The sequence below is a fragment of the Gadus morhua genome, chromosome 3, assembly GCF_902167405.1.
Source record: "Gadus morhua chromosome 3, gadMor3.0, whole genome shotgun sequence".
Taxonomy (NCBI): Eukaryota; Metazoa; Chordata; class Actinopteri; order Gadiformes; family Gadidae; genus Gadus; species Gadus morhua.
The window spans coordinates 29,107,870-29,131,374 of NC_044050.1; the positions used below are offsets into that span (position 1 = coordinate 29,107,870).

The 23,505-nt window shown below is 49.1% G+C and overlaps 1 protein-coding gene across 2 annotated transcripts; it reads left to right on the top strand.

Annotated features, from left to right (window-relative positions):
* The first annotated feature begins 938 nt into the window (after nt 1-938).
* rgl3a (ral guanine nucleotide dissociation stimulator-like 3a) lies at nt 939-21,307 on the top strand. 2 transcript variants are annotated; one of them, XM_030350578.1, is made up of 18 exons: nt 939-1,061; nt 1,870-2,116; nt 6,625-6,944; nt 8,668-8,712; nt 9,198-9,367; nt 10,110-10,249; nt 10,630-10,950; nt 11,670-11,773; nt 12,152-12,236; nt 13,266-13,334; nt 13,780-13,854; nt 14,116-14,148; nt 14,293-14,414; nt 15,023-15,130; nt 15,514-15,664; nt 16,525-16,755; nt 17,313-17,427; nt 19,186-21,307. In XM_030350578.1, the coding sequence occupies exons 2-18, from the start codon at nt 1,937-1,939 to the stop codon at nt 19,323-19,325; spliced, it is 2,409 nt and encodes an 802-aa protein (XP_030206438.1). In that variant the 5' UTR covers nt 939-1,061; nt 1,870-1,936; the 3' UTR covers nt 19,326-21,307. The 2 variants fall into 2 exon arrangements, with proteins under 2 accessions (XP_030206438.1, XP_030206439.1); XM_030350579.1 differs by lacking the exons at nt 939-1,061; nt 1,870-2,116 and adding an exon at nt 4,776-5,388.
* The last annotated feature ends 2,198 nt before the right edge of the window (nt 21,308-23,505 follow it).

Below are 23,505 nucleotides of genomic sequence, written 5' to 3' on the forward strand. Positions count from 1 at the left end.
TATTAACAGACAGGAGCTGAGAGGTAGCAGACCTCAGACCTGCTATCACGCGTCAGAAGGCCTATTGTGTAGGAAGGCATAATAGACGGTGTTTGTTACTGACGTCAGTAATGTCTGACACAACATCCAAACAGCAATAACACAATTAAGTGGAGTTGTCCGGGGTAACGTTTCACCTGATGACGAACCGGTAAGATTTTTCTGATCACCAACTTTACGTCAGTATTTTAAGAAACAAAATAAAAAATAAAAAACAATAATTTGCTATGAAACGTTTTGAATTGAGTTGGAGTATTATTTTCAATGTAAATAAAATAAAAATAAATGTACGTTTCTATTCGAGGCTTTAGATTGGGTGTGTATTTAATTGTCCGGTACCTACGTCACGTTGAGTGATTGACCAATCAGAGTCACTACGTGCACCTGTACGCAGTTTGAATCTCTCGCTCTGTCCCAGTAAACCAGACTGGATTTATCATCATAGTTTATCCTTATTATAATGTTCTCTGCCTCGGCGCCAGAATGTAAAGTAAAACATTAAAGATTAATTTAGAGACGGCAGCTTGATTGTACCCAGAAAAGGACAATTCTCATCGCAGTGAAGGTACGAGCTGTTCGCATCAAACCAACACATCTCCCATTTACTGAAGTCATCATCAAGCCCATCTCTGATTATTATGTACAAATATCAAACACCACGAAGAAACAAACAAGGCCATTGACGGCGGAAGATTACTCAGGAATCCTGTTTATACTTTGAAGTCCCGGTAGAGAAAGAAAACAAATGTCCTGTTGGTTTATTGAGATAAAGAGAGCACTGAAGTGTAATGATGCGACCTGACATAATGATAATCAAATGGGGCAGAGAGCCGAAATGGGAGGAGGACATTCCAACACAAACGCACGAATCCCCATCCACCACACAAAACAATAGGGCTGCTCAGCGGGAGACGTGTCAGTGTCTGGCCGCCGGTCCGACTGTCAGGACTATCCCCTTGAGAAACCGGTCTGTCGCTTAATGGCGTTCAACAGGACTTACAAGGTGCAACCAAAGAAATAAGGTGAAATATAGCCAGGCCTAACTGAATGATATTGTGTTTTTGTTTGCTTTAGTTTAAATTATTGTTATCAGAGTAATATCTGCTCTTATGGTGTCAGCTAGGTTATAGGGAGGCTTAATTGAAGTTTGGAAAATACTAATTGGTTGAAGACTGCTTTATTATCAGCTAGTAGTGGGCCTGTGAAAAATACCTCATGATTTTTGTGGTTACATTAGGACCTTTTATACAATATATTATACAATACAGTCCACTGTGATGTGTTTTGCTTGAGTAGCAAGTTAAAGAAAAGGATTTCCTCTTCTGAATTAACCGGTTCTGTTGCATTTCTCCCACTGACTGACGCTGTCGAACCCTAGTCCCAATGATGGTGATACTGAACGCAGACTTAACATTGTAGAAATGTTTGTCACCATGTGGATAACAGCTGCTGCAATGTGGGGTGGTGCGTGCTAACTGGAGAACACAACCAGCCCCTTCACGCAGAATCTAGTTCACGTCCAAATTAGGTCATTTACCAGAAACCTCTAGAGAAACAGGACGCTGTTTGTCTCTGCCTGGCAAATCAAGTCACAAGTCGCAATATCATGTTCGCCTTTCATTGAATTAAGTTCAATTTAGTTGTAAATTAAATTAAAAGTTAAAACCATTAATTTAATGGCAGTTAAATTATGAGTAGTTTTATGAAGTTATTAATACTTTTAACTTGAACTTACAGCAAAGTTTAAACGTAAACAATTAATAATTAAAACATTTATTAATAATTTGAACGGCATTGCTCATCATCTTCACCCTCCTCTTCCTCTGCCAGACTGGAGCGGTGACCATGGAGACGGTTTAGCCCCCTCCGACCGGCCCCTGGACCCCCGGCGGGGGACATGCGGCCCTACCAGGCCCTCTGCGACCCCGAGGGCCGTCGGGGCCCCTGGGGGCTGAGGGCGCGGGTGCGCCGGCTGCTCTGCCTGACCGCGGCCCACCAGGGGGACGCCCGTCTGGACCCCCAGCCCGGCGTCTGGCTGAAGAGCTTCCAGAGCCTCGACTGCGACGCACACGCACAGGTGGGTCCTGAACCGCTCCTCATGCTCCGCCATGTTGGAGCCACCGTGAGCCAGTGCTCCTTATGCTCCTCCATGTTGGATCCTCCATGTTGGATCCACCATGAGCCAGTGCTCCTTATGCTCCTCCATGTTGGAGCCACAGCGAGTCCACCGCTCCTCATCTCCTCTATATTGAACATGCTCCTCCATTATGGATCCAGAGGAGCTCTGAGCCGCGCCTCCATGTTGGATCCACCTTTTGAACGTGAGCCACTGCTCCTCCAGATTGGATCCAGAGGAGCTTAAAGGTGACCTATTATACCACCAGGTGGGAGTGGGATCAGCCGTTACAAGCCGTTTTGAAAATCGCCCTCTTCTGACATCACAAGTGGGCGTGTCCACCTAGATCTAGTTGGAGCACACATCTAGATGGACGCGCCCTCTTGTGATGTCAGAAGAGGCAGATTTAACGGCTAATCACACTCACACCTGTAGCTCTTTTCAGGCTGCACTTGAAAATAAGAATTTTGTTCTTAATTTGCTTGCCTGGGTAAATAAATGTTAATAATAATAAATAAACACCTGGTGATGTAATATTTCACCTTTAACCTCTGCTGGACCAAGAGGAAGGGCTTCGGGGTGTCACCTGGGTGGCAGGTCTGAGGGTGGGTTTGTGGTATCGTTCTTTTGAAGGATGTCCGTGTGTTGACGTCACCGCCTGTCATAAACGGACCACGAGTCACCGGGTCACCTGATATCACTCGGATCATATCGTCATACTTTTTGGATTTGATATGATTTGTGGAGTGGCAGGCACATCCCACCCCAGTATATTGTCTTTGAACAGGGGAGTATCACGCTTTGGGGAAGTCATACCTGGATGACCTGGTGAATCATTCACTGCTCGGTCAACAGCGTCATAAACCCCCTCATCTCACCGTAAAGCTAACCGTCATGATGATAGGGTGGTGATCGTCATCAGACTCCACTGGCATGCTTTCTCCTCCTGTCAGCCTCCTGCCGTCGTATATAACAGTTGAATAGTCTTGACTTACCTGGTTAAGTTGAGGTGAAAGACATTTACATTTATTTGGAGGTTTTTAGCAGACACTTTTATCCAAAGGGACTTACAATAAGTGCATTTGTCGGAAGAGAAACAACAATATATCGCTGTCGGGTTAGTGCCAAGAATGAATAATCACTAGGTTAACCCATTCCCCGTATACAACAGAGATAGCTAGGATAAGATGCTACATGATGCTATGTAGTATTTTTAATTGCCAGTACGTACAACATACAATAAGTGCAGGGGGGGGGGGGGGGGAGTCTGAACAAGTGAGTCTTGAGTCATTTGCTGAAGCTAGTTACAGAAACATGAACTGACAGTGGCTCTACCAGTTATTCTCACTGACCCATTATATTCAAATTCTGTCTGATAATGATTTATTTATTTGTAGATATTTTGATTATACTTTTGAACTAATATAGCTATTTTCACAATCTAAATATATGTATGATGTTGAATTCTGTAACTTTTATCAGAAGTTAGATGCTTTTATTCCACTGATTATACTTTTTAAATAGAGCCTTTGGGCAATAACAAACAGGCTGCTTTGATCCAAATGAAGCTTGGTTTAAAACTCGGGGAGGAAAATGTGGGAAGTTTGGTGATCGCTCGCCAATAGTTTCCACGGTAATCCCCCGCATCAGCACCCAGCCATGTGTGTAATCAGTTTAATGAAGGCCGATCGCCTGGCTGTCATTATCGTTTAGTTTCCATGGAGATACTGTCACAGGGATGAGACTTGTTACCCAGGACCTCTCATTAGCAGACAGACAAGTGTCTCATTTTCTCTTTGCAAAGAATCTCTGCCTAATTACAAGCAGTGGCCCAGATTAGAAAGCACCAGGCCTGTTCCGACTATCAGCGAATCAAAGCTTTAACACACTGGGTTGGATGTTCAGGTCAATTGTATTAGTATAGCCCTTAATCCCAGGTACTGTCTCAAAGTGCTTCACGGTCTGGATGTTTATGCCCCCCCCCCCTTACCCTAGCCCCCCAGTGGGCAAGAGAAAACTCCCTTAATTAGCAAGGAAGGAAGGCAGAGTGGGGGGATCCCTCCTTCAGAGTGGGGGGATCCCTCCTTCAGAGTGGGGGGTCCCCTCCTTCAGAGTGGGGGGATCCCTCCTTCAGAGTGGGGGGTCCCTCCTTCAGGGATGATCAGGAGTGCAATGCGTGCCATCATTGACAGAAAGACAGACAGACAAAACATTTCGAATCGATGATGGGGTGCTGGCCTGATGTTGGGACCAGACAAACAAAATGTTTTTTGTTTTTTTTCGAACCAAACGGTAGCATCTAGTAGGCCTGATGTATTGATACATAGATAGATAAGATAGATAGATAACAACTTTATAAATCCTTTATTAATTTGTTGCAACAGCACAGCAGTAGTGGAAAACACAGGATAAGATGCAAACAATCAAAGTACTAATGTTACTATTGATGCTGCCTCGCATTGTGCACGCTGAAGGGATGCATGAGGAAGCCATCCAACCTGTTTTCCGGTATTTACTTTTTTCCCACACCCTCATGGGTGACCTGCAGAGTAATCTCAGTCTGGAGGCGTCAGGTCCTCCATGTGAATCACAGCCTGCGCAGAGCATGTGTTGCATGCACGGAGCCAGGATTTACTAATCGGCTTGTCCTGATTGGTAGAAGGCCAACCATGGGATCTTTCTTACTGCGGCACTTGATTCTTGAAGTGAGTCAATAAATACACGTCATTATTCCACCCCGGCGGTTCGCCTGGGACGTCCAGATCACTGGCCTCTCTCACCCTGCAGCGGAGGGACGTGAGAGCTGAAGTTTGAAGCACCGCCCACTAGGGGCGTGATTCGTCCGCTTCAGAACCCCGAGCATCAATCGGGGATTTTCTTTTCCTCGGCCGCGATCCAAACTTGTCATCCTGTCGGTCAGTTTCCTTATGTCTGGCCGGCAACCGGTCAGGACTTTGTCAGCCTCGCTGTTTATGTGTGTATGTGAGTTTGTTTTAATGAAAATGGATGAAGTCACGCGAGAGGAACGGCGCTCAGGACCTGAACTCCCCTAGTCCACTTGTAGTCCACCTGGAGCCTTTCTAGTCCACCTGGTGAACGAGCACCTTGTTTCTTAAATGGATTATTCTGAGGTCCGAGCCGGTCTGTTTTCATGGAGACGCGTCTTCCTGATCTTGTAGAAGGATCCGTGCGCCTCTCCGCGCTCAGCCATGGGGAAATGGCACTTGTCAATGGTGAGTTTGTTTGTTATTAACAGGAAATGGTCGAATTAATATTTGCTTGTGAATAATGTATTATCTTTTTGACGAAATGAAGTCAATAATTGTCAACAACTGATCTTAAGAACTAATGGAAACGCGCTTTGAAAAGTTTGATCATGGAGGTAAACTGCGCGTCTTTGCTTGGCGCCTAATCGTTAATGATAATGTTTATGATACTTATGATGATAAGCCATTAACACTCGTTCCTTTTGGGATCGTTCATGTTGTGGTCACGTTTAGTTTGTAAATCAAACTGATTTGTTTTTCGTGTACAAACTATGCAAACTTGTTTACCGGCTGCTTAATGCGATCCTGCTGTGTTTTGTATAATGGTCTGACTCATCACCAACACACTAATCACAACACACATCACTCATCCTCAACACACTCGGTACCAACACACATCACAACACGCTTTAAATGACGGCTGCACAACCTGTCATCATGCAGGTTAATCATTATCTCGTCTCGTCTCCCTACATCGCGATGACATGCCTCTCAGGTTAGATCTAAAAACTCCCTTGACGCACAAGTCTGGACTTCAACCGTCTCTCCTTGAGAAGACGTCCCTTCGTCTGAAGTATTTTCATTTAGTGCTAAGCCAACTCCCTCCTGAAACGAGGTTCATGCTGAGATGCAGAATTGCACCAAAATATTTACTGTACAATATAACACGATAACTGGACGATATTTCTCACCCCATATGTCACGCGCTCTGTCGTCACTATCGCAGGGATATGTCACGTTGTCTCAGTAGTGCGGTGCTTCTCAAACTTTTTCAAGTGGATACTCTTAAGATAATTTTTCAGCTGAGAAATAAAATGAACATAGATAATGTGTGCGTTCTATTTGGCAGTGTGAACATGAACATTAAAAGGGTGTGAATACTCTTCATGCAACTGTTTGCTGATGTCTCCCCTCAATAGAAGCCCAACGCCAGGGGAGGGTCAGAGCATGTAGAGGTGACCCCCTACAGGGGAGGGTCCGAGCAGGTAGAGGGGACCCCCTCCAGGGTCAGAGCAGGTAGAGGGGACCCCCTCCAGGGTCAGAGCATGTAGAGGTGACCCCCTACAGGGGAGGGTCAGAGCATGTAGAGGTGACCCCCTCCCTGGGGAATCACATCTGGGCGTCTCACTCCCTGTTGTCTCACTCCCGGGCGTCTCACTCCTGATCTGTCTCACCCTGGTTCTGACCCCCCCGCCCCCCCAGGACCCGGTGCAGGAGTGGGGGGAGGAGGTGGAGGACGGGGCGGTGTTCGGCGTCACTCTGCGACGGGAGCCGGTGGAGCCGGACCCCCCGGAGGGCCCCCAGACCCCCGGGACCCCCGGGACCCCCGTGACCCCACCCGGGTCGGGGTTCATCCAGTACCACACGGTGAAGGTGCGGCGGCTGAAGGCGGCGTCCCTGGAGCGGCTGGTGGACCACCTGCTTGACCCGGAGCACCGCGAGGCCGACTTCCCCCGCGTGTTCCTGGCCACGTACCGGGCCTTCACCTCGGCCAGCGGCCTCATAGAGCTGCTCTTCAAGAGGTGAGGACCCCCCCCCCCCCCCTAACCCTCATAGAGCTGCTCTTCAAGAGGTGAGGACCCCCCCCCCCCTAACCCTCATAGAGCTGCTCTTCAAGAGGTGAGGACCCCCCCCCCTAACCCTCATAGAGCTGCTCTTCAAGAGGTGAGGACCCCCCCCCCAACCCTCATATAGCTGCTCTTCAAGAGGTGAGGACCCCCCCCCCCCCCAGACCCTAACCCTCATAGAGCTGCTCCTCAAGAGGTGAGGACCCCCCCCTAACCCTCATAACCCTCTGATTATCGACTTATCGTGCAGGCCTACTGTTGACAATTGTGTTATTTGTTTTGTGTGTGTGTGTGTGTGTGTTTGTATATATGTACACATACACATACGCACGCACAAGCACCCACGCACACATACTTATTTCCTTTTGCCTGATTTAATAAGCCAGCATTGCCTGCAACGTCAAAGTTTTGTCTCACAAGAGCTTTTGAAATGTTTGTGAAATGCAATGTGTGAAGAATCGACTTTGTTAAGCCCGCATCCGAAATTCAGTACGCTATTCTTATCTAATCGGCTCCAGGTTTGAGTGAGATGCTTTGTGCTTATCTAATGAGTCGTGCTTATCTTAAACCGTTGACCTCTGGAATGTCACTTTGAAGTGGTAGTCTAGATTAAACATTGCTTGCATGCATTTCTTAAATGGGCACTTGAAATCTTAACATAAATGAAAGGATGCTTTGTTGCTTTAACTTAACCCATGCTACCGTACCTACTTAATCCTTATTATGGCTTAACCAATACAAGTTAAATGGTAAATGGACTGCGTTTACATTCACCCTTTCCTGCACACATTCACACACCGACGGCGGAGTCAGCCACGCAGGGCGACAGCCAGCTCGTCAGGAGCAGTCAGGGTGAGGCGTCTCGCTCAGGCACACCTCGATACTCCAGGGATTGAACTAGCAACCTTCCGATTATCAGCCAACCCGCTCTACCTCCTGATCCACGTGCCATCCCAAAGTGGTCTGTAGTTTGACCTTTTCTGTCCTGTTTGTGTTCTCCAAGGCGTCGTACCAACGCGATACATTATGAGACAAACGGTTGTCCGCTCCAACATGTTGTCAAACACACGCCCTCATATCTGGGCTGCGGGAGATGGCTTCTCTTCCTGCTCTGATGGACAGTGGAGCAGACTTCCTTCGTCCTTGCTCACAGGATGCACTCTGCTGCAGGAAACACAAGATACAGAAAAATATTGCATAACATAACATGTGTGTTGTACGTCCTTGCATTTAATAACGGTACTTAGCATTGTGTAGCATCTTACCCTAGCTATCTTTTGTTGAATACAGGGAATGGGTTAACCTAGCGATTGTTATTGCTGTGGGCACTTGGTTCAATGAACATTTGTTTTCATCAGAAGTCTAGTAATTGTTAACTTTCCAAGTTATCAAAACCAAATAATTCAGTCATACAATTTGCATATAGCAATGATCTAATTTACGTGCGTGCGTGCGTGCGGGCGCGGGTACAGCCCTAGTCCTTGACCGAGCTCTCCTCCCCAGCTGAAGGACACATCTGCGGGGTGCGACTCTGGGGCAGGGGGGGGAGTTGAGGCTGGGTCTCTCCTCTCACAGGACGCTGTCCTTCACTGCGAGGCCATCAGGCCTGCTGCTATGGGTGTGTTCCTTGGCTCATATTCTAGGGTGTTGATATTTGTTTTTTTGCTGCCCTCCCCAGGGATGACTCCAGAGCCTTCCCCGAGGGCGACACCTGCCCCAGGAGGTGAGTTCTGGACGCGGTTAACGGTTCTATATGCTGTAGTTCCTCCATCACTCACTGACTGTCTGCTACAGGATGTGCCAGACGTATACAAGAGATTGAAGCAATTTAGTTACAATTAGGACAAATTATTCCCTTACGCTTCCTTAACTTTTAAATGGTCAAAGTATCCTCCAGCCTTCTTCCAACTGCACCTCGGTCCTCGACCAAAGCTTTTTCTCTCGGCAGTAGCCCCTGTGTTTATCTGTGGTAAACCCTGTACGGTAACCCCTGCGTTTGTCTGTGGTAAACCCTGTACGGTAGCCCCTGTGTTTTGTCTCTGGTAAACCCTGTACGGTAGCCCCTGTGTTTGTCCATGGTAAACCCTGTACGGTAGCCCCCTGTGTTTGTCCGTGGTAAACCCTGCACGGTAGCCCCTGTGTTTGTCCGTGGTAAACCCTGTACGGTAGCCCCCTGTGTTTGTAACCGAGTCCCCCGTTGCTCCGCAGCACGCTGGGCCCGGTGGTCCGCCTCTGGCTGGACGAGTTCCGGGAGGACCTGTGCGAGCCCCCCCTGCACCCGGCCCTGCGGCAGCTCAGCATCCAGCTGAGACACCGCCTCCGCTTCCGGCGCCTGGCGCAGTCCACCGAGTCGCTGCTGCGGCGCTTCCAGGAGCAGAGTGAGTGAGAGAACGGAAGGTCGCCGGTTCGATCCCCGGCTCCACCTAAGCCGAGTGTCGAGGTGTCCCTGACGCCTCACCCTGACTGCTCGACCGGGGCTGTGCTGAGCTGTGTCTGCTTCCTAAACGGAACTGCATTTATTCAGCGCTTTTCTAACCGGTGGCCGCTCAACGCGCTTTACAATATCGCCTCACATTCACCCCTTCATACACGCATTCACACACTGACGGCGGAGTCGACCACGCAGGGCGACAGCCAGCTCGTCAGGAGCAGTCGGGGTGAGGCGTCTCGCTCAGGGACACCTCGACGCTCCGCTAGGAGGAGCCGGGGATCGAACCGGCAACCTTCAGGTTACCAGCCGACCCACTCCACCTCCTGAGCCACAATGGCACCCTTCTTGTGTTAAACCTTCATTGAACCGAGAGAGACGAGGCCTGAGGCCGGCAGCAGCATGAACAACAAACACTACGCATATCTAGACAGAAAACACGAAGGAAACACGCACAACACGTAGAGGTATGAGGAAGACGTCATTCGAAAGGGAAATTACTAAGACTCGCCGTCTTATCGCCGTTGGTAATTGAATCATGAATCTTAGTAATGTGGCGGTAACCATTCTGGTAAACACGGCCTCAGTGAGTCACCGCTGCCTGCCAGGAGGTATTATAGGATTATTCGCCTCTTCTCCTTTTTGTGACGTTTCTTTTGTCTCTGCTCACCTCGTTCAACCTGCCGTCTCAGACGTAGACAAGGAGGCGGAGAAACCGGAGGCCCTCGGCCCTGGGGGGGGCCCGGACAGACCCGCCCACCTGGAAGAGGGGCGCGGCTTCATGGAGTTTTCCCAGAAGGAAGTGGCGGAGCAGCTCACCCGATTGGACGCTGTAGGTGTCACTCATCAGCTACTGAATAAGAATCAAGGCTCACTTGTTGTGTTCACACCCCCCTACGCACTTATTGTACGTTGTACGTCCTGGCACTTAAAAATAGCACCTTGCGTTGTGTCGCATCTTATCCTAGCTGTCTCTGTTGTATACGGGGAATGGGTTAACCTAGTGATGGTTAGTGCTTGGCACTTGGTTCTATGATCATCCTTACTGTACTGACAGATATATTGTTGTTTCGCTTTCTTCTGACAAATGGACTTATGGTAAGTTGCTTTGGATAAAGGCTTCGTCTGAATGTAAAGGGTGGGGCTGAGCGTTGGGGTTCCTCTCTGTGTCTCCTCACCCTAACCCTGCGCCGTCCTCCTCCTCCCGTCCAGGCGCTCTTCGTCCGCGTCGTGCCGTTCCACTGCCTGGGCTGCGTCTGGTCGCAGCGGGACAAGAAGGAGAACCGCGGCCTGGCGCCCAGCGTGCGCGCCACCATCGCCCAGTTCAACGCCGTCACCAACCGGGTCATCACCTCGCTGCTCTGCCCGCACGGCGCCGCCGGCCCCGCCTCCCCCGCGCCCTCGTCCTCCTCCCCCGTCCCTCCCCCCTCCTCACCCGTCCCTCCCCCCTCCTCCCCCGGCTCCCCCCGTCTCTCGCACAGCAGCGTGGGCGCCCGGGCGCTGGTCATCGAGCGCTGGATCGCCATCGCACAGGTCAGTGTCACGTTTCACCCATTCCTCGTATAAAACAGAGATAGCTAGGATAAGATGCTACATGATGCTAAGTAGCATTTTTTCAAGTGCAAAGATGCAACAGACAATAAGTGTGTACATTAAGTGCCAGGACGTATAACATACAATAAGTGTAAGAGGGGTGGGGTGGGGGGGTTAAGGGGAGGGGCTCTGCAGAGTCTAGGCGAACTCTGAACAAGTGAGTCTTGAGTTTGACTTTTGTACCCTGAGTTGTATTTTCAGTGGTCGCTTTAAACCCACAAATGCCTCACAGTTGGGAGACTAAATCAGGCACCGATTTGCAAACATGTAAATGTCGTTGGCTTCCCACCGGCTGAAGGAGGGGATGGTGGGAGCACATTTCCCGTCCATGAGTTACATTTCCATACCTCCTCCTTCCCCCGCCTACACTCAAGGAGTGTGTGTGTGTGTGTGTGTGTGTGTGTGTGTGTGTGTGTGTGTGTGTGTGTGTGTGTGTGTGTGTGTGTGTGTGTGTGTGTGTGTGTGTGTGTGTGTGTGTGTGTGTGTGTGTGTGTGTGTGTGTCAAAAACTTAAACTATTGCTGCTGATGGATCTCTGAGACTCCATCCTGACCACTAGCTGTGCGGGTCATGACCTCTGACCTCTAGCGGTTTGGGGGGGTCGTGACCCCTGACCTCTCGCCCCCTGTGGGTCCTGACCCCTGACCCCTCTCTCTGCAGGAGTGCCGTCAGCTCAGGAACTTCTCGTCCCTGAGGGCGATCCTCTCGGCGCTGCAGTCCAACGCCGTCTACCGGCTGAAGAAGACCTGGGGGGCCGTCAGCAGGTCACACACACACACACACACACACACACACACACACACACACACACACACACACACACACACACACACACACACACACACACACACACACACACACCCTCTTTTCCGACTTCATTTCTTATCACATCATCTTTGAACACCTTTAAAAGAAACCTTAGAGCATTTCTTATTGTTTTGGTTTTTCATTGTATTAAGCACCTAGTTTTGCAATTTTGCACGATATGCGCTCTAAATCAAATCAAAGTTTATTTATAGTTATTTAATAATGTATAATTTATTATTGTTTTTATAAATCACCCAATTCTGTAACGATAATGCTGTGTTGGTTGATTTGGTGTTAAAAACAAAATGATGAAACAAATCCCATTCTGCTTTCAGGGAGAGCATGGCGAGCTTCGAGCTCCTGTGCACGACCTTCCCTGACGACAACTGCATGGTGACGGGACGAGAGATCCTCACCGAGGTAAGACACCGACCACAGCCGGGAAAACCCCCCAGAAAACCCTCCAGACACCAGCTTCAGATTCAGAAGGTCCAGAGTGTAAACATGAGGTGGTTGCAGGATGAAATGAATGAATGAATGAATGTGAATTCAATCTAGTTATTTATACAAAATGTGAATGTAAAACTAGGTCATAACTCACAGGTAAAGGTTACTTCACATTGAACGCTATTGTTCATTGGGTTCCTTTCCCACGTCAATAAAATAATCACACATGGTTGAAGTGAACCTGAGTATCTGCACACACACGTTGCAATATCCGCTCTGTGGGAGGGGACGATAACTGACTGCACCAAGGTTGATTTTCCGGGCTTTTAGCCTCCGAATGAATCAGTCTAAACCATCTCACTGGGGTATCTTTGTCACCATGGATACCATACATGATCCATAGTGGTCAACTGCGTTCATAAACCTATAATTATTGCGATCTATTGTATGTATCGATGAATCATCTTGGTGCGTCGGCGTGGACATGGTCCAGAGGCGGTGGTCCGTTCTGCTCGACAGAACATCCTCTCCGGTTGCGTTGGGGTTTGCTTTGCCCACAGCTGCCTGTCTGTGTACATTAGAGGAGCACGTATGTACTCAACAGAAGGAAAAATACCTGGGGCAGAACATGTCCCTGGTGCCTTTTGTTACAGAGATGTAATGCTAGATCCGTTTGTGTTCATTAGTCCTGCATGAACGGCTTTGAATGACTCGATTGGCGTATTGCAACAGCGAAAACATTATGTGATGAATCATTAATCCTTGGAAAAAGGCATGTAACGTAAGAGTGTCACGTTGTTTAAACAACCAATCATAGGAAGGCTTGAGATTAGTGCACCAGGTGTTGAGTCGTTACTGGACCCCAGGTAGGAATCAGAAGTTAAAGGTTGAGTGTGTAGAATTTGGTGGCATCTAACAGAGGCGGCCATGGTTCTAGAACAGTTACTACCTGGGTCAGCTTGCTATGAATGGTAACAGCGTTTGTATTTGTGTGTTTTGAAGGAAGGACATCACGACGAGGACCACGCCAGCACGCTGCCCAAACTCGGCCAAACTTCATCCAAACAAACGGTAGGTTCAACTTCCACCTCGAGTTCCTGTCGCTCTCAACAGGACGCCCCACTTCCCCATTCCGAGGGAACTCACCCAGAATGTCGTTTCCATTTGCCTCTTCGCTCCAGCTCAGAGCTGACGTCCATTTCCCCCCCCAGCTGAGTCAGCCCGTCTCGCTCACTAAGGGAACCAGGCAGTGGGCCAGTCCCTCGTGCTTTTAGATCCCAACACGCCCATCGATCATCTGCTTGAATGTGCCTATTTTAGAACGCTACCATCACATGACTTTGTTTTGTAAAATCCCCAACATCTTAGAGAGAGAGAGAGAGAGAGAGAGAGAGAGAGAGAGGGAGAGAGGGAGAGAGGGAGAGAGGGAGAGAGGGAGAGAGGGAGAGAGGGAGAGAGAGAGGGGGGGAGGGGTCAAGCATAGGTTTTAAATAAAGTGTGTGTTTGTGTGTTTCAGGGCAGTGTCCCCTACCTGGGTACCTTCCTGACGGTCCTCACCATGTTGGACACAGCGCTGACCGACAACGTGCAGGTCAGTCAGCACACACCCTGCGCTCTGTTTAGCATCAACATTGCAACGTGTGTGTTCTGACAAATGTACTTGAACTCTGTCTCTCTCTCTCTCTCTTTCTGTCTCAGTCTCTTTCTCTCTCCGTCTTTCTGTTTCTGTTCATATTGTACCTTTTTTTTTTTTTTTAAATGTTTCTCCTATAATAATAATCTCTTAACTTTAAAGTAGTGTTAAGGTTCGATACAAACTTCCATACCTTTTTGTTCCTCTTGTTTCCCAAAGGACGACCTCATCAACTTTGAGAAGCGCAGACGGGTGAGTAGCGCCTCCCAGTGGTGTCATCAGTTATTGACGCCCGTTATTATAGTGAACCTGATGTAGAACAGGAGCCATCATCAACACGAACCATCCCCCCTCCTGTATACGTTTGGTTGCATTCATGACCTTTCTCTGTTTCAGGAGTTTGACATCATCTCCCAGATCCACCAGCTGCAGGCGTCCTGCTCCCACTACAGCTTCCCAGTCCACGGCCCGATCGACGCCTGGCTACAGGAACACGCGCTGCTCACCGACCAGGAGAGGTGGGTCCCCCGTGCCGACCTGCTCATCTGTGTCTCCATGACGACGTGTGGACAGCTGTGGTCTAACCCTGTGGGGCGGAATGTGGCTCAGGAGGTAGAGCGGGTCGGCTGGTAACCGGAAGGTTGCTAGTTCGATGCCCGGCTCCTCCTAGCTGAGTGTCGAGGTGTCCCTGAGCGAGACGCCTCATCCTGAATGCTCCCTACCAGCTGGCTGTCGCCCTGCGGGGCTGACTCCGCCGTCGGGGTGAATGAGTGAATGTTGGGGAATATTGTACAGCTTATAAATACAGTCCATTTACCATTTCTACCACATGACCTAACCTTGTGCCAAGTGACCTAACCTTGTGCCATGTGACCTTACCATGTGACCTTACCTTGTACCATGTGACCTTACCTTGTACCATGTGACCTTACCTTGTACCATGTGACCTTACCTTGTACCATGTGACCTTACCTTGTGCCATGTGACCTAACCTTGTGCCATGTGACCTAACCTTGTACCTTGTGCCATGTGACCTAACCTTGTGCCATGTGACCTAACCTTGTACCATGTGACCTTACCTTGTACCATGTGACCTTACCTTGTACCATGTGACCCCCGCCTGCAGCTACGACCTGTCCCGGTCGCTGGAGCCCCCCGTGGACCCCCCCGTGGACCCCTGCCCCTCCTCCCCCAGCTCCTGGAGCCACCGCCTGCTCAACAAGAAGTTCACCTCGTGAGTCCCAGAGGAAGCCGCCTCCGCCTCCTCCTCCTCCTCCTCCTGCTCCTCCTCCTCCTGCTCCTCCTCCTGCTCCTCCTAATCCTTCTCTTTATTCGTCTCCTCATCCTCATCCTCATCATCATCATCGTTCAAGGAGTCACAGATGTTAGACCGTACTGGGGTCATAGGAAACCACTGAATGATAGTGTTGTATTATTATTCAATCCCCCCCCCCTCTCACCACCCTACCACTTCACCCCTCACCCTCTCCTCTCCTCACCCCCTCTCCTCACCCTCTCCTCACCCTACCCCCTCACCCCCTCACCCCACCCCCTCACCCTCTCCTCACCCTCTCCTCACCCTCACCCTCCCCACTCACCCTCTCCTCTCCTCTCCAGGCTGCGGGGGGCCGGTGAGACCTCCTCTGGCAGGAAGGCGCAGGCGGATCAGATCAGCGTGTCGTCGTCGGGGTCCAGCAGCTCTGAGACGGAGGACCCCTCCAGCCCCCCCCTCGCGCCCCCCCCAGCCGTGCTCCGACTCAAGCTCAAGGTCTGCCGCCCTCATGATGGGTTAACCTAGTGATAGTTAGCGCTTGGCACTGGGCTCTATGAACAACCTTACTGTACCGGTATATTGTTGTTTGTCTCTCTTCTGATAAACAGTTATTGTACGTTGCCTTGGATGTAAGCGTCTGCTGAACCCCTTAATGTTAACGTAACTCCATCTGTCTACTGTGCTGTTACTTCTACTTTCTATTATTCATTTGGAGCATTTTGTAACGACTGGTGTGAAAGGCCCTATAAAAGTTATTATCATGACTTATTTACCCCCCCAAGGTGCGCTCACACCAAAGCAAAGGTATTTTTGAAGCACATTTAAATACAAAGTAAAGAAAATGCTTGAATAGATTCAGATAGAATAAATGCAAATCTCTCTTCAGCATCGTGGATGGAGGGGCGCGGATCCTACTTCTACTACTACCCGCGCGATCGACACACATTCACCGCAATTGCGTGTTAGGGTTTAGGTCCGTTCCAATATTCAACCTCTGCGTGAAATTCTCTTGAAGCTGTGACATGAATTCCTGTGAGCGTTGAGACCTGAGCACCGTCCTCTGAGTCGTGTGTCTCCGGATGGTGACATGAACCCCGAGACACCCCGTCGCTGGGTGCTCTCACCTCACAGTCACAGCGGGGGTCGTCTCGGCCAGAGAGAACCTCGTTCTTCACGCGAAGGTTTGCGCTTGCGGTCCGCGTGTTCAAATCCTGTGACCCATTGAGACGCCGCTCTGCCTGCCGTTGCCGTGAACGCGTCTCCATGACGACCCCTCCTCCTCCTCAGACCCTGACAACTCGTCCTCCTCTGCCCCCCCCCACTAACCCTAACCCTAACCCCCCCTCTCCTCTCAGACGCTGTCCGGCTCGCTGCACAACGTGGCCGAGGACTTCTTCTCCTCCTCCAGCTCCCCGGGCTCCTCCCTCTCCTCCTGCTCCTCCCACCCCGACCTGAGCTCTGGGGGCCTTGAGGCCCCGGGCCCCCGCTCCCCCCGGCCCGTCTATAACCAGCAGGGGGCGGACTCCTGCATCGTCCGGGTCAGCGTGGAGGACGGCAACAACGGGAACATCTACAAGAGCATCCTGGTGAGCCCGGCACCGACGGCGGCCGTTATTTCCCCAACACACCATAGTTAGGGGGTCTGATACACACTCTACACACACACACACACACTGCAGATAGGGGCTCTGATACACACTCTAAACACTACACACACACCGCAGATAGGGGGTCTGATACACACTCGACACTACACACACACACACACACACACACCGCAGATAGGGGGTCTGATACACACTCTAAACACTACACACACACCGCAGATAGGGGGTCTGATACGCACTATACATTTGGGCGACGCCTTAAATGTTCAATGAAACTCAGATTAAATACCAACCTAGTCTCACTCTTCACCACTCACTCTCTTACTTAAGGCACTCTTACTGAATCTGGCCGGAGGTGAAGCAAAAAACTCTCCTCTAAAAAAGCTGTGTTTGGTTTTACCATCATTATTAGCCTGTCTGTTTTTATTCATCAGTAGATTGCTACACTACGCTATACTTTCTTCGTCATTGACTAAAACCAACGCGTGAAGTCTAGCGATCAGGACAGTGAGGTTAACATCATGTCCCCCCCTCAGCTGACCAGCCAGGACCACACAGCCCACGTGATCCAGCGGGCTCTGGAGAAACACAACATGGAGACCTACAGCAGCCAGGACTTCAGCCTCACCCAGCTGCTGACCCCCGACAAAGGTAGGGAGACCACACCCCCACGATGACTGGTTCACCGACCGCCTGAGACCGGTTCACCGACCGCCTGAGACCGGTTCACCGACCGCCTGAGACCGGTTCACCGACCGCCTGAGACCGGTTCACCGACCGCCTGAGACCGGTTCACCGACCGCCTGAGACCGGTTCACTAGCCGACTGAGACCGGTTCACTAGCCACCTGAGACCGGTTCACTAGCCACCTGAGGCCGGTTCACTAGCCACCTGAGACCGGTTCACCAGCCACCTGAGACCGGTTCACCAGCCACCTGAGACCGGTTCACCAGCCACCTGAGACCGGTTCACCAGCCACCTGAGACCGGTTCACCAGCCACCTGAGACCGGTTCACCAGCCACCTGAGACCGGTTCACCAGCCACCTGAGACCGGTTCACTAGCCACTAGGGATGTGTCGGTCGCGACTGATTCATTACAACGAACGAATCCCGAACGTGAACGACAAGAACTGGTTCCTCAAAACAAGAAGAACTGGTTCTTTGATTCTTTTTTTTTAAACATAAACCAAAAATATGGTCACGTAAATAAAATATACAAAAGGAACAGAGCTTCGTCTCCCCGCGACTTATATTGATTGAGTCTACAACGTTCTCAAAGATTCAGCCAATGAGAGGTAGCAATGGTGTTGCAATAGCACCTGGGTAAACCAATGACAAGGCGGTACCGTTGAATATGCGCGCTTTCTGTCAGACGTATCTTGGGTCATACCATTCGACGTGGGGCCACTCATATATCCCCCTACATTTTTTTCGAAAATAGACTTGACCTCCATCTGTTCTTTGCTCCATTCTACGTCAATTTAAGAACAAACAAAGAAATTAAACTGCAGTTCGTATTTTTTATTTATGACAATGAAAGTTCTGTAATGCCTGAACAATGAAGAATTAAATGTAAAGTAAAATAAAATTATAAATATAAAACCATGAATGAAATATATAGAGAGTAAGCAAGTGGCATAAATATTGGTGGGACGTTTGGTTATACTATGTAGTGTATCTTCTCGATTTCCACGGGGTTTAGAGCCTAGAAGTGGTATAAATTATGCTCACGGCCGTCTCGCGGGGGGGGGGGCGGCAGACACCAAATGACGTAATCTGACGTAACGAACGAATCAAAACGAACGAATCAAATAAACGAATCGTTATAGTGAACTGAACTGAAAGAACTAGTTCCCGGAAAATAATCATTTTGCCCATCCCTACTAGCCACCTGAGACCGGTTCACCAGCCACCTCAGACCGGTTCACTAGCCACCTGAGACCGGTTCACTAGCCACCTGAGGCCTGCTGTGAGGCAGATGGATCCAGCAGCTCTCTGCAAGGGCTGCACCATATTAAGTATTACGAAATGACAAAAATGTTTTTTTCGACGACTAGCAGAGGCTGTCTTCGACTGCTTTAGTTGTCTGATCATAAACTGATCCAACATGTTCAGTGATTGGTGGTTCGCTATGCATGCAGAGCCTCCAAAGTCACTCCCTAGCAACAAACTGTATCCAAGAACTCTTCAATCTGAGTCAATTGTTATAAAGGAAAATAATAAAATGTATATATATATTTTATGTCGCACATCCAGCGGTATGAATATCGTACATGCGCCTAGCGTGATTCCGATACAAAACGATATATCTTGCAGCCCTACTCTCTGCTGTGTCCGTTGTGAAGGCATCAGCTCTGACATCCAGTCTGGATCCTAGAGACTAATGACCCCCCTCTCCTCCTCCCCAGAGCTCCTCATCCCGGAGAAGGCCAACGTCTTCTACGCCATGAGCACCACCGCCAACTACGACTTTGTGCTCAGGCAGCGCTGGAAGACCCCCAGCCGCCCGCTGTGCAGCTCCTCCAGCGCCGAGGCTCACCCCAAGTGAACAGCGCCCCCGCCTGGCCGGGGGCGTACATGACACTCCGAGGGACAGCGTGCTGTTGGTTGATTACCCCACCTGTTGATCACACCTGTTGAAGTCCTCCCAGGACCGTCGGAAGGGGAAGACGCAGGCGGAGAGCGACCGAAGCCATTTGCATCGGAGGAGTATCGACGGCGCTTTGACAGTCAAATTCTGATGGACCTAACGTCTACAGCGCTGCGCTGAAGGAAGCAGGATCTGACCTCGATGGAGCGTTGTAGAGGTGGTTCTGGGCGTACTGGAGAGACCAGATCCTGTGACGGAGGGTGCATATGAATAGAGTGAGACTGAGACTCCAGGCTGGGGCGTCACAGTCCAACAGAACCCTCTAGGGGGCTGTGATGGAACTCGCCCCCCCCCCCCAGAGACGACTCTATTCAGCCCTCTGGATGTTCAGAGGGAACAAGCTCTACCGCCGTGTTGGCTTGTTCCCGAGGGCCGCAGCCGACAGATGTCTGGTCTCTCTCGGGGGCTGACTGGTCTCTCTCTGGACTGACTGGTCTCTCTCCTGACTGACTGGTCTCTCTCTGGACTGACTGGTCTCTCTCTGGACTGACTGGTCTCTCTCTCTGGGGGCTAACTGGTCTCTCTCTGGAGGCTGACTGGTCTCTCTCTGGGGGCTGACTGGTCTCTCTCTGGGGGCTAACTGGTCTCTCTCTCTGGGGGCTGACTGGTCTCTCTCTCTGGGGGCTAACTGGTCTCTCTCTTGGGGGCTGACTGGTCTCTCTCTGGGGGGCTGACTGGTCTCTCTGGGGGGGTGGCTGGTCACTCTCTCTTGGGGCTGGCTGGTCTCTCTCTCTCGGGCTGGCTGGTCTCTCTCGGGGACGGCTGGTCTCTCTCTTTGCATTGAGAACAGACGACCCTCCTCCTAACCACTGCCTTCAGAGGAGCGTTCGATGTGACGGTGGTTCTGTGGTCTGGCGGCTCAATGTCTCTCTTAGATTTTTATATGAATTAATGTATTGTTAATGCTGTTCATGTTATGTATTGTATATTCTTTGTCTAGTTAATTTAATTGAAACTAACCTTCAGTACTGGCGTTCAGTCTTATCCCCTAAGGTTACCTTGCACTATAACTTTATAATGGTAGGTTATGATAGTATTAAGTAATTATCTCGCCTACACTTTAAAAATCAAGTTCTCTGTCGTCGTTCAGAATGGCGTCCGTTGCTTGTAGACACTTGACAGATAAATGCTACGTTGAAGGAGGAGTTGAACCGGTATGCATGAGGTGGAGCGTTGGTTCCAGTCCTAGTATCAGCCCTCTTTTGAGTCTGACTTAGGCTGAGGCAGGGGGGGTTTCAGTGTGGTGCGCTGGGCTCACTGCTTCGCACTTTTTTTTTCACTGATGTTGTGGTCTTTGGAAGCCAGACCCCAGATCAGTAGAGTTTGCACTTCAGACAGATGAATACAGATCACCATGAGCTTGCGTTGTAGCGGAGGTCTGGTGTGGTCGACGATGATGGATAGGAGTTAATGTACCTTAAGACTCAATCAGCCAATGAGAGGTCTGCGTTAATGTACCTTAAGAATCTGAGGGCTCACATCACATAACAAACAAAAAGGAACGTGGTAGGCTATATACAACAAGAATCTTGATATGCAGCTAGATCTAGATCAATAGATACCGCTATATATATATATATATATTTAGACCTATAGATCTAGCTATATATCTAGCTAAATAGATTGTGTATATATATTGATATGTATAGCTAGATCTATAGATCGATATTTATAAATCCATATCGATATAGCTATGTATCTATATAGCTATATATATCCTGTGCTGGATACTAAAATCCATTAGTTTTTGACGCCAGTGATATTTATGTGTTTTGTCACTCATTCATTCAGTTTCCACTATTAAAGCATCTGCTTTTGTATTGTATCCTAATGTGTTTTTAAAGAGATTATTTTAATGCATAATAAAATCCCTTCAAGTATAATTGAGAATTAATCAAAAATGGAAAAAAAATCTTCACGTTTAATACGTGAACGTCGTCGTAGCGAAAGTAAATCCCGAAAATGTTCGCTAGATGGCAGCAGACGCAAAGGCAGTTCATGACTGACACGTTGCCAGCTGCAAAAACAAAGAATACAAGAAAAATAGCGTCTATAATCAACATTCGAATATATTTTAGTAAGAAAAATAGATGATTTGCCTGAGATGTAATACTAACATTCACAAATCTTTTGGTAAATCCAATTATATCAAAAACTGCCGGTAGTGCCCCTCATGCTATAGGCCTACCCAACATTGTTCTACCGAATAAGCCGAAAGCATTGATTCGGTTCATTTATTAATCGGTCAGATATCAACAGCAACATCACGGATCCTCCAATTCCTCCCATGAACCTGCATACAATCCCAAACCCGCGCAACATGATGAATATGCAAGGATGAAGACGTCAAACAGGACGGGTTAGGGTTAGGCTGTTGAGGGGGGGTGGATAAATCAACGTGTCCGCGGACCGCTTGAACCCACAGGAGTTCACTAGAACCGCTGTCGGTTCCCATTCGCCCCTTCCTGTGACCTCAGAGAACACAAAGCGAAGCAGGGCAGAGTTCACGGCAACGCGCTCTCGAACCCGGCATGGAACCCGGCGACCCTGTGTCACACGCATGCGCACACGGAGACGTAAACTTGGGGAATGGAATTTGAATGAGAGCCTTTCCCATCCCCCCAGCTCTGCCAGCCTGGGACCAGTATAATGGTGGCCACCATCGGAGAGGTCGCGACCTGTCCTGCTTTCCTCTTTACCCAGGAATGCCATTGTGATCCGTCAACGTCTCATTTCCATAAGCGCACCTCACAAAATGGGGTCGCTCTGCTGATGTCTGGCCGATGCAAATAAGAAGAATGTGTGTGTGTGTTCTCCACCTGTTGGATTTCCTCATCGCCCTCTTGCCTCACCTTGTTGTTTTAGACTCCATGTTGGACTATTCATTCTGTTAACACGCAGTATATATCCTGGCTCGGAGCCTAAATCTAACGACTCTAGAATGTAACATTGATCCCTGATGTGATATTTTTTTCATAATTTTTAATCGTAATATATATATGATATATATTTTCATTTCATAAAGTATAAAACTGAGATTCCAATGTGATCAGAAGTTACGTCTTCCTACCCTTATTTAAATACTTGGGTTAAAGTATGAATTATGTTTCTCTGTGTGTGTTTAAAATTGGACGTAATCGTTCACCTAACATGTTTTCATTATTATTGTTGTACAATTATATTAACATCATTATGATAACTTCATTGACATTATTAGGTATTCCAATCATAAAGTTGTATAAAGATATCATCTCTATGCGTAAGACTATCAACATGAGTCCAAGGTTTTAGAAACTTTGACAGTAACAAACACGACTTTGTGTTTCAGTCTCTGTCCTTGAATACTGTGTGTGTGTGTGTGTGTATTTGCACTGTGTGTGTGCATGCAACGTGTGTGTTTGTGTGCACTGTGTTTGCTTCGTGTGTGTGTGTGTGTGCGCCCTGTGTGTGTTTGCGCCGTGCGTGTGCGCTCTGTGTGTGTGTGTGTGTGTGTGTGACAGATGGGGTTCAGGGTTGGGGCTAATCTGAGGGGTTAAGCCCGTTGATGTGAACCTTGGAGCCATGCGGCTCCATAAGGAGGAGAGGAGGAGGAGGTAACTCCGGTCTGGAGGTAAACCCACCTGGACGCGGCCCTGAGGGGGGGATCAGGTCTCCGCTCTTACGCTACAGGTTACGGATCAGACCTGCTTATGAAACCAGGACCCTGTTATGACCTTATCACCTGATGCACCGACCCTCCAGTGAATAGCACTGAAATACCGTTTCAAAGTGTTCCTCATACAGTGTGTTAGAAAGGGAAGAGCCAAGGCCATGTGTATCCCTATTGTCATTCTCTCTCTCTCTCTCTCTCTCTCTCTCTCTCTCTCTCTCTCTCTCTCTCTCTCTCTCTCTCTCTCTTACACACACTACTGTGCTCACACAGGATATGGCATTGAAATTCAGTGGCTGACGTTACATAAGATCATTGCTGATTCATCACACACACAGACGCACACTCTCACACTGACCTATCCCAGTGCCCTACTTTACTTCCCCTTGGTTTATTTGTGTTCAATATTTGTGAGTATAACGAATCAAT